Source organism: Onychomys torridus, chromosome X, assembly GCF_903995425.1.
Source record: "Onychomys torridus chromosome X, mOncTor1.1, whole genome shotgun sequence".
In the NCBI taxonomy this organism is placed as follows: Eukaryota; Metazoa; Chordata; class Mammalia; order Rodentia; family Cricetidae; genus Onychomys; species Onychomys torridus.
In genome coordinates this window covers 89,933,264-89,948,155 of record NC_050466.1, presented here as the reverse complement: position 1 = coordinate 89,948,155, position 14,892 = coordinate 89,933,264, and the positions used below count along the sequence as shown (strand labels likewise).

The following is a 14,892-nucleotide window of genomic DNA, read 5'->3' as shown; positions in this document are numbered from 1 at the left end:
TAAGATGACTTGAATTTATTGTGATTTTATTCAGAACTTCAGCATGATTTTTCTGAGAGTGAAATCAGTCCGTTTTGCTCTATGGAAACACACACATTTCTAAAAATCACCACACCGCTCAAAATTGTGCAATTTAAACATCACAGGACTTGAGTAGGATGTGATTAGAGCATTGCAGGGAGAATGTTTGTTAATGCCATGACAAAAAGAAAAAGAAAAAGAAAGAAAAGTAGGTAGCCCACGGCTTGAAAGGTCACAAGCCCTGGGAGGGAAACCCAGTACTGTGGTGCTGCTAAATGGACAGGTGGTCAAGCTGCCTTCTAACTATTCACGCCTGTAGATTAGTGCTGCTTTCAGCCTTGGCCAGGGAAGCTTTTGCTTAAAGTTGGCAACAGTTAATGCAGGGACTCAGAGCTAGACAAAGTGATGAGAAACGATGACTGCTGCGCGCTCAGCCCTAAGTGGGGCACAACCCCTGCAAGGTAAAAGGACCATCGCGGAAGAGGAAATGGATGGATGGGAAATCAGGAGGCTGGAGAGGAGGCTGTGAGATGCCGTCTTCTGGACACGGTCACCGCACTCACGACCTCACAGCAGCTGTGGTCACCTGAGCACGACCAGGCAAACAAGATTAGTCAACACTCTAGTGGGCACAAAGGTGGGAGGAGCCTGCTGGGGGGAGCGGAAGGAGGGAGTCGAATCGGGATGGATGTGATGATCAAGATACTTAATATGCATGTATAAACTTGTCAAAAAATAAAGGCAAGATATTCTAAAAACATCATCATGGAACTTAGTGAAAATGGTAACCTAGTTTTTCAACTGTTTAATGATTAAAAATTGCATGAATACTATGATAATATAGCACTTTCTTGAAAAAAGACCTGGTATTTGCTTTTGGAAATGGATGTCAAGGGGCTGGAGAGATGGCTTAGCTGTTCCCAGACCTTCCAGAGGATCCAGGTTTGGTTCCGAGCACCCACAGCTAACCACCTTCTATAACTCTAGTTCTGGGAGAGCTGATGCCCTCTTCTGGATTTTGCAGGCACCGAATGCATGCGATGCACAGATATACATGTAGGCAAACATCCATACTCATAAAATAAAATTAGTTAAATCACAAAAAACATTAAAAATAAAAATAAAGAATGGGTGTCAAGGATTATACATTAGGGGGCTATTGTGATGTGGTGAAAGGAACATTATCTGAGATCTGATGTAGTGAATGTATACCGAAAATACACATCTCTAGAGTGTCCCTGGGCTCTTTGTATGCATTCTTGCAGGGTTTGGGCTAGGAACAGTTTTCTGCATCTCCCTCCCCCTTTCAGAGGCTGAAATCATAAATCACACATGACCAAGGCAAATTAGCATTCTGCTCCCATTGTCACCCCGTGGAACAAATCGGCATCTTCAAAACAGTATTCTAGCAGAATTGACTGTAAAGCATTTCACTTTAAAAATTAAACATCTTGGGATAGCTTTACAAAAAAATGGTGTCCTGACTTAACAAATTGTTTTTGTTGTTTTGTTTTTTTTTAAATTTCTTTTTTCGAGACAGGGTTTCTCTATGTAACAGTCCTAGATGTTCTTGAACTCACTTTGTAGACCAGGCTGGCCTTGAACTCACAGAGATCTGCCTGCTTCTGCCTTCCAAGTGCTGAGATTAAAGGCATGTGCCACTGCTGCCTGGCCCTTAATAAATGTTAAAATTTAACAAACAATAGTTATTGAAAATAGTGTGCTGGCCATTCACTGTACCCAAGAAATGCACTCAAACTGTCCACCAACTGAGATGCGGGCAAAGAGATTGAGATCTTGCACAGGTACTCATAACTGTGAGTTCAAGAGTACACCAGCCATGTCATGCCTGGAGATCAGCATTCCACACAGCTCTCCTGCCTTTCCTCCTGAATGCTCCCTGAGCCTGGGGATAGTGGTGCTGTAGATAAATGTCTCACTTATGACTGAGCCAAATGAAACATTTTTTAAGAAAAAAATGAAGGGTAAGAATATGTGTGAGTGGAGCTGGAGAGATGGCTCAGCAGTTTAGAGCACTGACTGTTCTTCTAGAGGGCCGTGGTTCAATTCCCAGCACCCACATGGCAGCTCACAACTGTCTGTAACTCCAGTTCCAGGGGATCCAATACTCTCATACTAATGCACATAAAATAAAGTTAAATTAAAATAAAAAAAAGAATATGTGTGAGCAAGTATATGTGCCTGCCACGGTACATGTGTGGAGGTCAGAAGATAACTTGCAGGAGTTGGTTCTCCAATTCTACCATGTGAGTTGTAGGGATTTACATACTGAGCCACTTTGCCAGGCCCTGCCTTGTTTTTGTTGTTTGTTTTGAGATACTGTTTCTGAGTATCCCAGGATGATCTTGAACTTACAGTCCTCCTGCCTCAACTCCCTAAGTTCTGGTTTTATAGCATGTGTTACCACACTGGACTCAAATATATCATTTGTTTGTTTGTTTGTTTATTCATTTATTGAGACAGGGTTTCACTGCATAGCCCTTGATGGCCAGAAACTTGCTATGTAAAGCAGGCTGGCTTTGAACTCAGAGAGATCACCTGCCTCTGCCTCCAGAGTGTTATGATTAAAAACATACATCACCACCTCCAGTGTCCCTTAGTGTTACACTGGTGAATTTGTCATGTTGTATGGTACAAAGGTCTTTGAGTAGTGATTAAGCTTGCCAATAAGTAAACCTTAAAATAAGAAGATTGTCTTGGATCTAATCACATGAGCCCTTAAATGGAAGCAGGATACTAGAGTGTAGCTCAGTGGTAGATTCCATGGTTAGTGGGCACAAGGATTTAGTCTCCAGTACTCCACTCCAAAAAAAGTACATGTGGAGAAACCAGAGAGTCTGAAGCAACATAGCTTGAGGGTGGAGTGGGAACCAGAAACCTCAGTCCTACAGCTGCAGGGAGATGGATTATGCCAGCAACTAGGATGAGCTTGGAGGTGGATTCTCTACCAAGAGCATTTAAGAAGTAACGAGCACCTGAAGATGACGACATCTGATTTTAGGATCACATGAGACCTTTAGAAGAGCTGTGCCACACAACATCAGTTCTGATCTGCATGAACTGTTGGATAAATTGGTGTTGTTTTAAGTAGATAAGTTTGTAGTTATTTTATGACAGAAACAGAAGACAGATACATGTAATTTTCTCTTTCCAATTAATGTCTAATCTGCAGGGTAATGCTTTGAAATCATGTGACTTGATTGTCTATTGATTATCTTTACCTGAATTAGTTATGACTGGTGAGGGAAAAGTAGTGGTTTCCTTTCTTCCTGTTTCTTACCCAAATTACTTATTTCATTTCTAGCTTTACTTAGGTATAATTAGCAAATACTATATATATTTAAGGTAAATTATTACCATAATAAAATTAGTATGATATTAAAAAACTACAGCTGGCCAGGCGGTGGTGGCACACGCTTTTAATCCCAGCATTTGGGAGGCAGAGGCAGGCAGATCTCTGTGAGTTCAAGGCCAGCCTGGTCTACAAAAAGAGTTCCAGGACAGCTAAGATTGTAACACAGAGAAACTGTCTTGAAAAAACAAAACCAAAAACTAATCCAACCAAACAAAAAACTACAGCTGGGCATTATGGTGCACTTCTTTAATCCCAGCACTCCAGAGGAGAGGCAAGTGGACTTCTATGAGTTCGAGGCCAGCCTGCTCTATGCAGTGAGTTCCAGGACAGCCAGGGTTACATGGTGAGACCCTGTCTCAAAACAAAACAAAACAAAAACAATAAATCTGTCAAGAAGTAAGAGATAGGTTTTTTTCTGGAGCCAAATATGAATGTCTATGGTCCAGAAACACAAATTTAAGTTTTACCCCAAATTCTTTTTTTTTTTTTTCCGAGACAGTGTTTCTCTGTGTAGTTTGGGTGCCTGTCCTGGATCTCACTCTGTAGACCAGGCTGGCCTCGAACTCACAGAGATCCGCCTGGCTCTGCCTCCCAAGTGCTGGGATTACAGGCATGTACCACCACCGCCTGGCTTTACCCTAAATTCTTTGCTCCAATGTGGTAACAGGTTCATGGAGCTTTTATAGTAACAGAAGAAAGAAAACCACAAATCTAGACCTATTCAAATATACTGGTGCATATATCAGGTAGGGAGGATGCAGCAAAGTTGGGAAATCTCTGCTATAGGTCTCTGATTTGATCTGATGACATTACTAGCTTTTGGGTTGGTGGAAGGTGGGGATCTGTGCATATATTCCTAAAACATTTACCTAATAGTCACAAAATATTAGGTCATACGTAAGGATGGGCAATGAATGACTATTTAAAATAGTGAAGGCAGCCCAAGACAGTTTAGCTTTGGACCTGCATCCAACTTCTTCACAGTCACTGAAGTACTCATCAATCAGCCCATGTGGAATGTCCAATATAGGTGTGGCTTCTTTCTAGGGACTTTAATTCACAAACATATTCATCACATACCACACCTTGGCAGGGTGTGTGTATGTGTGTGCGTGCATGTGTGTATGAGTTGTGTCTGTGTGTGATTGCATTTTATTTTTTCCTTTCATCTGTTATGAGAAAGTTAAAAAAATCTACACAGCAAATGTCAAGTTTATACAAGCATATGCAGTGTTACTGTCTCAATAAGATACAGTACCTGCACCTGCCCTCACCATGTCATGCTTTAAGCCTCCATAGGTATTCATCCCACAGAGCTGAGCCTTTGTAGCTTCTGATCAACACTGAAAGGTTTGCGACTATCCTGGCAGGAAAGAGGTATTCTAAAGAGACACCTGTGCCCCGCCCTTTGGCTATCAGACCATAGAGATGATAGATTCCAAGGAATGAATTTCCCCAGGGGTCTCAAACTCCAGAGAGGAGTTTGTCTTTCTGGAAGAAATCCCACACAACTTGTCAGACCACCTTTTAGAAGAAACTGAACCAGGGACCACAGCTTAACTGGGATTGCTTAAACCTCTCTACCTCTATTTAAGCCCAAACCTCATGTGAATGCTCTGAAGATGGGGGTGGGGTGGTCACAGGACTTCACTATTCCTCTTCCCAATATGACACATTAAGGAAATCTCTTTTCTCTGTTTTTCACTATTAATTGTCTCTTTAAAGAGCTTGTTGTGGCTGCCAGGACTCTCCAGGCGTTGACTGTAAAGTCTCTGTTAACAGGGTTAGGGTTGCCACAGCTAGAGTGAGTATTGGGAGGAAATGAGTAGTTACTAGGAATGGGCTGAGGGTTTCCTTTGGTAATGAAAATGTTCTTAAATTGATGAACGCACAACTCTGTGAATATAGTTAAGCCCTACTGAATTGCACACTTTAAAAGGGTGAATTTTGCCAAGGGTGGGTATGGTGGAACAGGCAGGAGGATGATGAGTTCAAAACTGTCCTGAGCTACATAGAGAATCCAAGGCCAGTCTGGTCTACACAAGACCCTGTCTCAATATATAAATGAATGAATGAATGAATGAATGAATAAATGAACGAACAAACAAACAAACAAATAAATAGGTGGATAGATTTTGATGGGCACAGTGGTGTATGCTTGTAATCTTAATATCTAGAAGATGGAGAAAGGACTTTTAAGAGTTATATATAATCCAGTTTGGGTTACGTGAGACTCTGTCTCAAAAAAAAAGGTGAACTTTTTGATGTAGATATTTTCTCTATAATTTCATTGGTTGTAATAAGTTACACACGTTTGGTATTCAGCCCAATTTCTGGGTACCCAATTCCTAAAGTCCTTGGAATCTCCAAAGTGATAAATGTCTTTTTGTATTGCTAATGATGACTGCTGGCTGGGGGTTCCAGATTAGTTTCCGGATGGGGGTTGGTTGCCAGGGGAACCACATTGAGATTTGAAGTGCTTCAAGAAGTATTATTTGTTTACTGTCTAGTACATTTAAGATACTTGATAATCCTGGAGAGGGACATCTGTTATTACCAAGTCTAATCTTTTAGTGCCTCCCAACAAACATTCTACTTTGGAGGTCCACAGCTCAGCCATCCCACATTCCTTAAGGTTCAGTTTAAGCCCTTGCAATTCTTCCTTCTCAGCGTCTTATAAACAAAGCCTTCCTTAGTCATTCTAGTCTGTACTACTTGTCTGAACATTTATCAGTTTGCCAATTAATCTCATTATCTAATCAGTCACTGAGTTTAAGCAGCCAAATTGTTGTTATATACACTAATATATTACTTTGAATCTGTATCAGATTTTCATTGAATATTGCCCCGTGCCAGACAGGAAGACTTACTTCATAATGTCACTTAAGCAGCCCAAGTACCCGATAATCCAAGAGCTCCAGGTGTGCTAGAAGCATCTTGTGACCAAAGTCATGCAAAGGCTGTAAAGATCCCTCAGAAAAACAATTCTATAAATCATAGAAAACAATCACTGTTTTCCACAATGATTTCTTCAGGGTCTAAATACTTTTAGAAGACAAATATTCATTCAGATGTTTACCCTAGATGCAGTGAAAAAAAAAATATTTCATTCTAATGTTTGCCCTAGATACAGTGACTGCTAGATTCCCACAACAGTTGTTATACCAACTATTTGACAACTGCATCCTTTTTGATTGTGGTGTGGAGGTAGGGCAGGGTATGGGGTGGTGGTCCACAGAAGCCTCACACATGCTAGCTAGGCAAGTGCTCTACCAAGAGCCATCTCTGTAGTCTGCTTTATTGAATGTCTAAGAGGTGCTTTACCTAGCTGAAAATACCAATTTTTTCAAAAAAGAATTCATGTCTGGGATTGGTGGTGTGGGCTTGTAACCACAGCCTTTTGGGAGGTTGAAGCCTTCAGGAGAATAATTAGTTTAAGGTTAGCCTGAGCTACATAATAAATTCCAGGTAACCTTGGGCTACAGAGGAGACTCTCAAGAAGGACTTGGATGCTAGATGAGTGAATCATTAAAGGAAACAATGTATTTTGGGCTATCCTTAGCTGCTAAGATGGCTTAGCAGAAGAGAACTACACCTTCACAACCCTTACAACCAAGGCAGTAAGAGTTCTAAGAACTGATAGAGCCACATGGATCATCTAAAGATTCTTCCGTCTTCTACTGTTTCCTAGTAACTGGCCTAAAAGGACCCACCTCAGGCTGGAGCTTAACACTTCCTCTTTCTTGTGCATTTGAATGAGGTAGAGTGCCTGTGGGAGGTAGACCTTAAAACAACAGGTCGGGTTTTATCAACAATAACGCTGCAGCTCCAAACTTCTGCTTAGTCACCAGTAAAATGGGATTAAAAGGGTGGGGCTCTAACAGCTCCTTGATAGAGTCTCAGCATTGGTCCCCATCACTACAAATTTTAAGAAGTTTCTCTCCCTCAATCCTTAAATATTCATAATTTCACATGTATTACTGACAGGCAAGTGGAGAGATGCTACAAATACACTGTGGCCCAGAACTCTACATAGGATTAATTATCTGTGTCCAGGTGGTTTGAAACTGTCTTCCATTCTCTTGTTGTCTGCATTAGAAACAGTTGAGGGTGAGAGCTGAGGGCCAGCAGTCAGATGGCGGCTCAGTCTTACACAGTCCTTCCAAAGGATTTCCTGCAACAAGAAAGCTGAGGGAGAAGACAGACTATGATAGAAACTTGGTGCTATTTGCCCCGCCATCCTTTACACAATTTCTTTATTCACTCCCTCCCCAGCGCTGCCTATAATCACTGATTCTGACTAATCCTGCACAAAAGTAGAAAAGTCCCAGGGCATCTATAGTCATCTTATTGTCCTCTGACCACCACCAGAGAGGCAAATGGGAAAAGGCTATCCTCCTCCTCTTTCTTGTTCCCCGCCATGCCCTGCTTGCTGTTTTGGTTGGGAAGCAGTCTCAGGCTTGCAAAGCCAAGTGACTGTGAATGTGTGTGGTGTGGTGTGGTGTGGTGTGGTGTGTGTGTGTGCGTGCGTGCGTGCGTGCGTATGTGTGTGTGTGTACACAAGCCCGCGCGTGGGTATGTATATTGTGTTGTGTGTTATGTGTAGGGAGAGGGCTTGGAGGTGGGATCCCATGACGTTACTGGCTCCTCCTCCCAGTGAATATAAGGGGCGCTTGGCGCGCAACGACCCTAAGCAGCAGCATTGAAGCCTGAGCAGCTCAAGTCTGCAGACCCAACCCAACTCTGAAGTCAGCCTCACTGAATCAAATCTGAGAATCTTCGCTCTCTGGGCTTGCCACAGCTCTCTGGTAAGCCTTTGGGGCCGACACGTGTGACAGAGGTGGGAGAGGGAGGGTCCGCGTATACCTAGGCTTCTCAGGCAACCGCGGCATGCAGTTGCATCAGCGGGCTGTGACCTGTTGCTAGCAAGACCCTAGCCCAGCAGCCAGGTCTTCCTGGCTCCAGCGCAGCCCCAGACCGTTTCTAGATGGAACCATAAAATCTAATGCTGAATCTAGGGCCACCGGGCGGGGGATCCCTAGTCTGCGAAGGTGTGTGTGTGAGCGATCTAGGGCTGGCTTTGTAGCCCCCCTTACCCCTCGCCGGGCGCATCTCCCAATTTCAGATACCAAAGCCCCGCCTCACCGCTGATGCTCACAGACCAGCCTAGCCCGGCGGGAGGAAGTGAGGGAATATTGGCAGGCTCAGGTGGAATGCTGTGGGCTTGGTGAGGAGGGATGAGATCGAGGCAGTGTCCACTTTTAACCTGCAGCGAGGTCAGTCCCCTCTTCCAGATGCCGGGGAGCCATGTCTCTTTGAAGCCCTTCGGGCGCGCCACTGAAAGGGATGTGGGTATTGGGTGTGAGAAAGGGCTCTCCCAGAGTTGCCCTGAGTTGAGTTCCGCTTGATTCACCAGGAGAACTACAGGCCAGGAAACAGAACGTTAGGTTTCAGGGCTGTTGGGCTGGGCTCTAGGGTAAATCCCAGAAAAAGGAAAAACCATAACGTCCAAGCACTTACTAGTGACCACTGTGCTACAAGGGCCTTTCACTCACTCGCCTCTTCTGAAATGAGTCCTTCCACCAGCCTCAGAGATCCTAGAATCCCTACTTACATTATTATTGTAATTCCTACCTGCATGTGAAGAATCGGATGTTAGAGATAAAGTGGCTTGCTTCCCCCCCCCCCCCCAACCCACCCTCCTTTGTCCCTGTAGCTCTTTTCACTTAGTGGAGTGCGTTTTGTAATTCACTTTCAGAGCTTGGGGGATAATGAAACCCATTGAAGGGCTTTTGTCTCGGTTTTTCACCAGGACCCAGCATCCTTTTCAATTCCTGCCAGAATGCGGTGGCAGGCACTTAGAAGATTTGGTCAAAAGCTGGTGCGGAGACGTGCATTGGAGCCGGGCATGGGCGAGACTCGCCTTGCCAGATGCCTAAGCACCCTCGACTTAGTGGCCCTGGGTGTGGGCAGCACCTTGGGTGCAGGTGTGTATGTCCTGGCTGGTGAGGTGGCCAAAGATAAAGCAGGACCATCCATTGTGATCTGCTTTTTGGTGGCTGCTCTGTCTTCTGTGTTGGCTGGACTGTGCTATGCTGAGTTTGGTGCCCGGGTCCCTGGCTCTGGTTCTGCCTATCTCTACAGTTATGTCACCGTAGGGGAACTCTGGGCCTTCACTACCGGCTGGAACCTCATCCTCTCCTACGTCATTGGTGAGAAAGAGGCTTGGGGTGGGGTGGGTGTCTGTGTGGATGACTACACAGGGATTATGGATCCAGAAATCTGAGTAGACTGGTGAAGCCGCAGTTGTTATTTTCCCTAGTATCTCAATACTTCTAGATGTTTATATTTTTATTTGTAGGGGTGTGTGGAGGGGCTGAAGGTGCAGAACAATTTACACCTCTTTCTGGTGTTCATTCAGTAAGATACTGGTTTGGGGTTTTTAAATTAATAGTAGAAACTGGGTCTAGTGGTGTACACCTATAATTCCAGGAGGATGAGGTAGGAGGACCATATGTTTGTTGAGTTTGAGGCCAGGCTAAGCTTGAGCTACATAGAGACCTGTTGCGCACCCCCCCTCCGCCCCTGCCCCAAGTAAGATGGATAATAATGGGGGGGGGGTCTGTGTGAGTCGGATGTGTGGGAGGGAGGGAACTTGACCTCATCATTTTCCTGAGTATTGGGATTACAGTACAAAATACAATTGCTATACCAGGTACAGCCAGTGTGGCTCGGGCTTGGAGCTCTGCTTTTGACAATCTGATTGGGAATCACATCTCTGAGACTCTGAAGGGGACCATCTCACTGCATGTGCCCCATGTTCTCGCAGAATATCCAGATTTTTTTGCTATGGCTCTTGTGTTGCTGCTCACTGGTGAGGCAAGGGGCGGGGTTGAATGATGGGAGGGGTTGGGCCAGGGTTGAATGATGGGAGGGGTTGGGCCAGGGTTGAATGATGGGAGGGGTTGGGCCAGGGAAGGGCTTGAGGGAGCCCTAAAGATGGGGAGGAAGAAGCTGGGAAGGAAGGAAGTCTGCCACACAGAGGCAGGAAAAAGGAAAAGCAAGCTTGGAGGAAGGATTCAGTCTCTCAGGATCCTGAACAATTTTCTCCACAGGATTGTTGGCCCTGGGGGCGAGTGAATCGGCCCTGGTTACCAAAGTGTTCACAGGCGCGAACCTCTTGGTTCTCGGGTTTGTCATCATCTCTGGCTTCATTATGGGAGATCTGAAAAACTGGAAGCTCACAAAAGAGGACTACTGCTCGACCATGGGTGGTCTCAATGACACTTGTAGGTTAGAAAGCCACAAATCTGGGCCCATAATGGGGGAGGGGGCGATCCAGAGTCGGAGCGGGAGATAACTGAGCAGCTGGACATTAGGGAAAAGGTACAGACAGGCTTAGCTGAACATACTTCTTTCTATTCCTTCTTGTACTCTAGCTTCGAGTCTATGGGCTCTGGAGGCTTCATGCCTTTTGGCTTGGAAGGGATCCTCCGTGGCGCGGCTACCTGTTTCTATGCCTTCGTTGGTTTTGACTGTATTGCCACCACCGGTCAGTCACACCCTCCCGGCTCACCTTGGGTGCAGTTTGGGATCATACAGACTGGGGTTGTACGGGATCAAGCCTACTCCCCTGGTTCAGAACATTGTACCATGTGTTTCCTTGCAGGGGAAGAGGCTCAGAATCCCCAGCGCTCCATCCCTTTAGGTATTGTGATCTCACTGTCCGTCTGCTTTCTGGCGTATTTTGGTGTGTCTGCCGCACTTACCCTCATGATGCCTTACTACAAGCTTCGGCCAGAGAGCCCTCTGCCTGAGGCGTTTTCCTACGTTGGCTGGGATCCTGCCAGCTACCTTGTGGCTGTTGGCTCCCTCTGCGCTCTTTCCACTAGGTCAGTGTTTCCTCGGTGGCTGTAGTTTCCGGTTATGTCCATTTTGTGCCAGAGAATGCTCCTTAGGAGGGCTGGCAATGGGAGGCGGAGATGGTGTGATCACGCAGGCTTGCAATAGATACCTTGGTGAATTCACTGTCAACTTGGACTCACTTGGACATTGTCTCTTTTAGCCTTTTGGGCTCCATGTTTCCGATGCCCCGGGTGATCTATGCGATGGCAGAAGATGGCCTCCTGTTCCGTGTCCTTGCTAAGGTCCACAATGGCACGCACACCCCCATTGTGGCCACTGTGGTATCTGGTGTCATTGCAGGTAGCAGAACAAAAACACCCCCTTTGGTTGTTTCACCAAGTCCTTTAACTTCCTTCTGTCACGTGCTTTCTTTTTTTCTGCCGACGTCAGCATTCATGGCATTCCTCTTCGAACTGGCCGACCTTGTGGACCTCATGTCAATTGGGACTCTGCTTGCTTACTCCCTGGTGTCCGTTTGTGTCCTCATTCTGAGGTAAGACTTGGGTTTATATTGCTGGGTGAGGCATAATATGCTGAGTCCTTCTCTGCCTTCTGTTATCCTGACTCTGCTTGAGTAATCTGGGTGTTTTGCCCTGTCCAAAAGAGCCTCTCACTGTCTCTGTCTCTGTCTCTCTGTCTCTCTCTCTCTGTGGTATGTTTTGCATAGCCATGTAGGTGTGTGTGTATTTGTGTGTGGAGGCCAGAGGTCAGAGTTAGGTGTCTATCTACATCCCTCTCCACTGTATTTTTTTTTTTTGGATGGAGTCTCTCATTGAACCTGGAGCTACTGGTTGTCTAAGTTGCCTGGCTAATGAATTCCAGGAATCCTAGCTCCAACATGCTAGCACTGAGTTACAGGACACCTGGATTTTATATGAATGCTGGAGATTGGAACTCAAGTCCTGTAATCATGCTTATCTGGCAGACACTTGAATATTTAAAAATGGCAGACACTTGAATATTTAAAAATAAGTTCTCTCTCTCTCTCTCTCTCTCTCTCTCTCTCTCTCTCTCTCATGCCTTTGGAGGCCCAAAGAGGATATCCAATCCCCTGGAGCTAAGAGTTATAGGTGGTCATGAACTGCCCAATGAGGGTGCTAGGAGCTGAACTCAGGTCTTCTGTAAGAGAAGCAAAACCTCTCAACTGCCAAGCCATCTCTCCAGCCCTTTGCTAGATACTTTACAGGCTGAGCCACCTCCTCAGCCCAAGCTTCTACCTGGAAAAAAGATGGAGAACCATTAATAGATACTGTTAAAATTGTTTCTTACTGTTGCCACAGATACCAGCCTGACCAGGAAATGAAGAACGATGAAGAGGAAGTGGAGTCGCAGGAGGAGAAGACACTTGAAGAAGAGAAGCTGACTGCCCAAGCTCTGTTTTGTCCAGTCAACTCCACCCCTTCCCTCCTTTCTGGCCGAGTTGTCTATGTTTGCTCCTCACTGCTTGGTGAGCAGCAGATGTTTCTTTTGTTTAAGATTTATTTATTTTTTAAAAATTTTTTTTGGTTTTTCGAGACAGTGTTTCTCTGTGTAGCTTTGCGCCTTTTCCTGGAACTCACTTGGTAGCCCAGGGTGGCCTCGAACTCACAGAGATCCGCCTGGCTCTACCTCCCAAGTGCTGGGATTAAAGGTGTGCACCACCACCACCACCACCACCACCACCACCACCACCACCACCACTGCCTGGCTGAATTCTTTATTTGGATGTGTATGAGTACTTTGCCTGCATGAATGTATGTGCACTGTGTGCATGCCTGGTACCTACATAGGTCAGAAGAAGGCATCTGATCCCCTGAAACTGGAGTTATAATGGTTGTGAGTTACCATGTGGGTGATGGGAACCAAACTCAGGTCTTCTGCAAGAGCAGCAGGTCCTCTTAACCACTGAGCCATATCGCCAGCTCTAAGCAGTGGCTTTTTTCTCTGGGAAGGTTTGGACAGATCAGCATGACAGGGTGGACATTGTGTGGTAACATTTGGTGAGAGAGAGGTCTAGCAAGACGGTAACCCTTCTGGGAATGGGATGCCTTAACATCTTTGCATATTGCTCACAAGAGTTGGTTTTGATACGTCTCAACTTGACTTTTGAAGCTGTACTACTGACCATTCTTTGCCTGGTGCTGACCCGATGGACAACCCCACTTAGTTCTGGAGACCCAGTGTGGATCACAGTGGTTGTGCTGATCCTGGGGCTCATTCTTGGAACTGCTGGAGTCCTCTGGAGACAGCCACAGAACAACACTCCCCTTCACTTTAAGGTAAAGGATGTCTCTTTCCCCCACCAGTCCGTCTTGGGACAATTAGGGCTTGTAGCTTATGTTCTTTAATTGGACACAAGAAGGTAGCTGTTAGGAGTATTTAGGCCAGGCTCCTTGCTGATCCTCTCTAGTTCCTACCTTTCTAGTTCCATTTTCTTACGTTCTGGATTTGGGGAGTCTACAATAATATATGTGATAAATGAGTGGCCACTGGGATCCAGGTCATGAGTAGGGGTCGAACTTGGCCTCCTCTGGCCCCAGTAAGGTAAGAATCATCGTGTTGTATGTCAAGATTTATCCTGTTTTGCAGGTGCCTCTTCTGCCTCTGCTCCCACTGGTGAGCATCTTTGTGAATGTTTACCTGATGATGCAAATGACAGTTGGCACTTGGGCCCGATTTGGGATCTGGATGCTGATTGGTAGGTGTCTGCTTTTGAAGAGTAAGCCTCTTAGGTGTCCTACACCAATTCCTTTCCCTCCTGAGCTCCAGTTGGAGACCTATTGAGCCTTTCCAGGTTATACTTCCACCTTATGGTTGTCTTTCTCTACTAGGATTTGGTATCTACTTTGGCTATGGGATCCAGCACAGTGTGGAAGAAGTTAAGAATCACCTACCGAAAACAAGACCCCAAACTGTAGCCCTTGATCTCACTGCTTCCTGTGTTCACACCATTTGACCTAATCATACCCGAGTGCTGTCTAGTCCCTCTACACAATAATGGGGAGCACTCTTGACCCCACAGAGAGCTGGGCCTCTCAGGTGGTACTAGTGGGGGATACTAACTAGAGCTCTATTTATTGTGGAACAATGAACGTTTCTTTGCTGTTTCTCATTTTTTGTTTACTTGTCTACTTTGGAATTGTCTCTGTAGTAGCTAAAATGTTATTAAAGGTAAGCAGGAGAAAAAAAAAAACCTGTCCTGTTCTTTGCTTATTAGAGATGATGCAAAGCTTGGCTTCAAGACTGGAGAGGCTCTGAAAAGTATCCTGTGTCTTTTTCTCTGGTAGCCACAAAACTTTCTGCTGTCCTGGGTGTGCACCTTCTGGGCTAGGGTTTGGAGCAGGTAGTAGTAAAAGCTTGTGAAGAAACAGTCTGAAGAGGATTTCCCTTTGTGCTGCCGCACACTAGGCCCTGGATAAGTTCTCAGACTGCACTGTTCTCTGGGATTGGGGTGGACTCACGTCTCAACACTACTTATGTTAGACATTGAGTCTTGTAGTACACACCTTTCACTTGGACCAGTCAGTCTCCAGTCACTACCTGGGCTTGGAGGAGGTTTGGAAACTAGAGGGTTTTTTCTGTTTTGAGACAGGGTTTCTCTGTGTCCCTTT

General features: G+C 45.4%; 1 protein-coding gene across 2 annotated transcripts; it reads left to right on the top strand.

Annotated features, from left to right (window-relative positions):
- The first annotated feature begins 7,960 nt into the window (after nt 1–7,960).
- Slc7a3 (solute carrier family 7 member 3) lies at nt 7,961–14,457 on the top strand. Of its 2 annotated transcripts, none has more exons than XM_036174683.1 (12): nt 7,961–8,205; nt 9,210–9,609; nt 10,113–10,271; nt 10,513–10,690; nt 10,837–10,949; nt 11,067–11,289; nt 11,463–11,602; nt 11,693–11,795; nt 12,583–12,749; nt 13,394–13,560; nt 13,871–13,979; nt 14,113–14,457. In XM_036174683.1, the coding sequence occupies exons 2-12, from the start codon at nt 9,240–9,242 to the stop codon at nt 14,235–14,237; spliced, it is 1,854 nt and encodes a 617-aa protein (XP_036030576.1). In that variant the 5' UTR covers nt 7,961–8,205; nt 9,210–9,239; the 3' UTR covers nt 14,238–14,457. The 2 variants fall into 2 exon arrangements, with proteins under 2 accessions (XP_036030576.1, XP_036030575.1); XM_036174682.1 differs by lacking the exon at nt 7,961–8,205 and adding an exon at nt 8,566–8,673.
- Nucleotides 14,458–14,892: the final 435 nt, after the last annotated feature.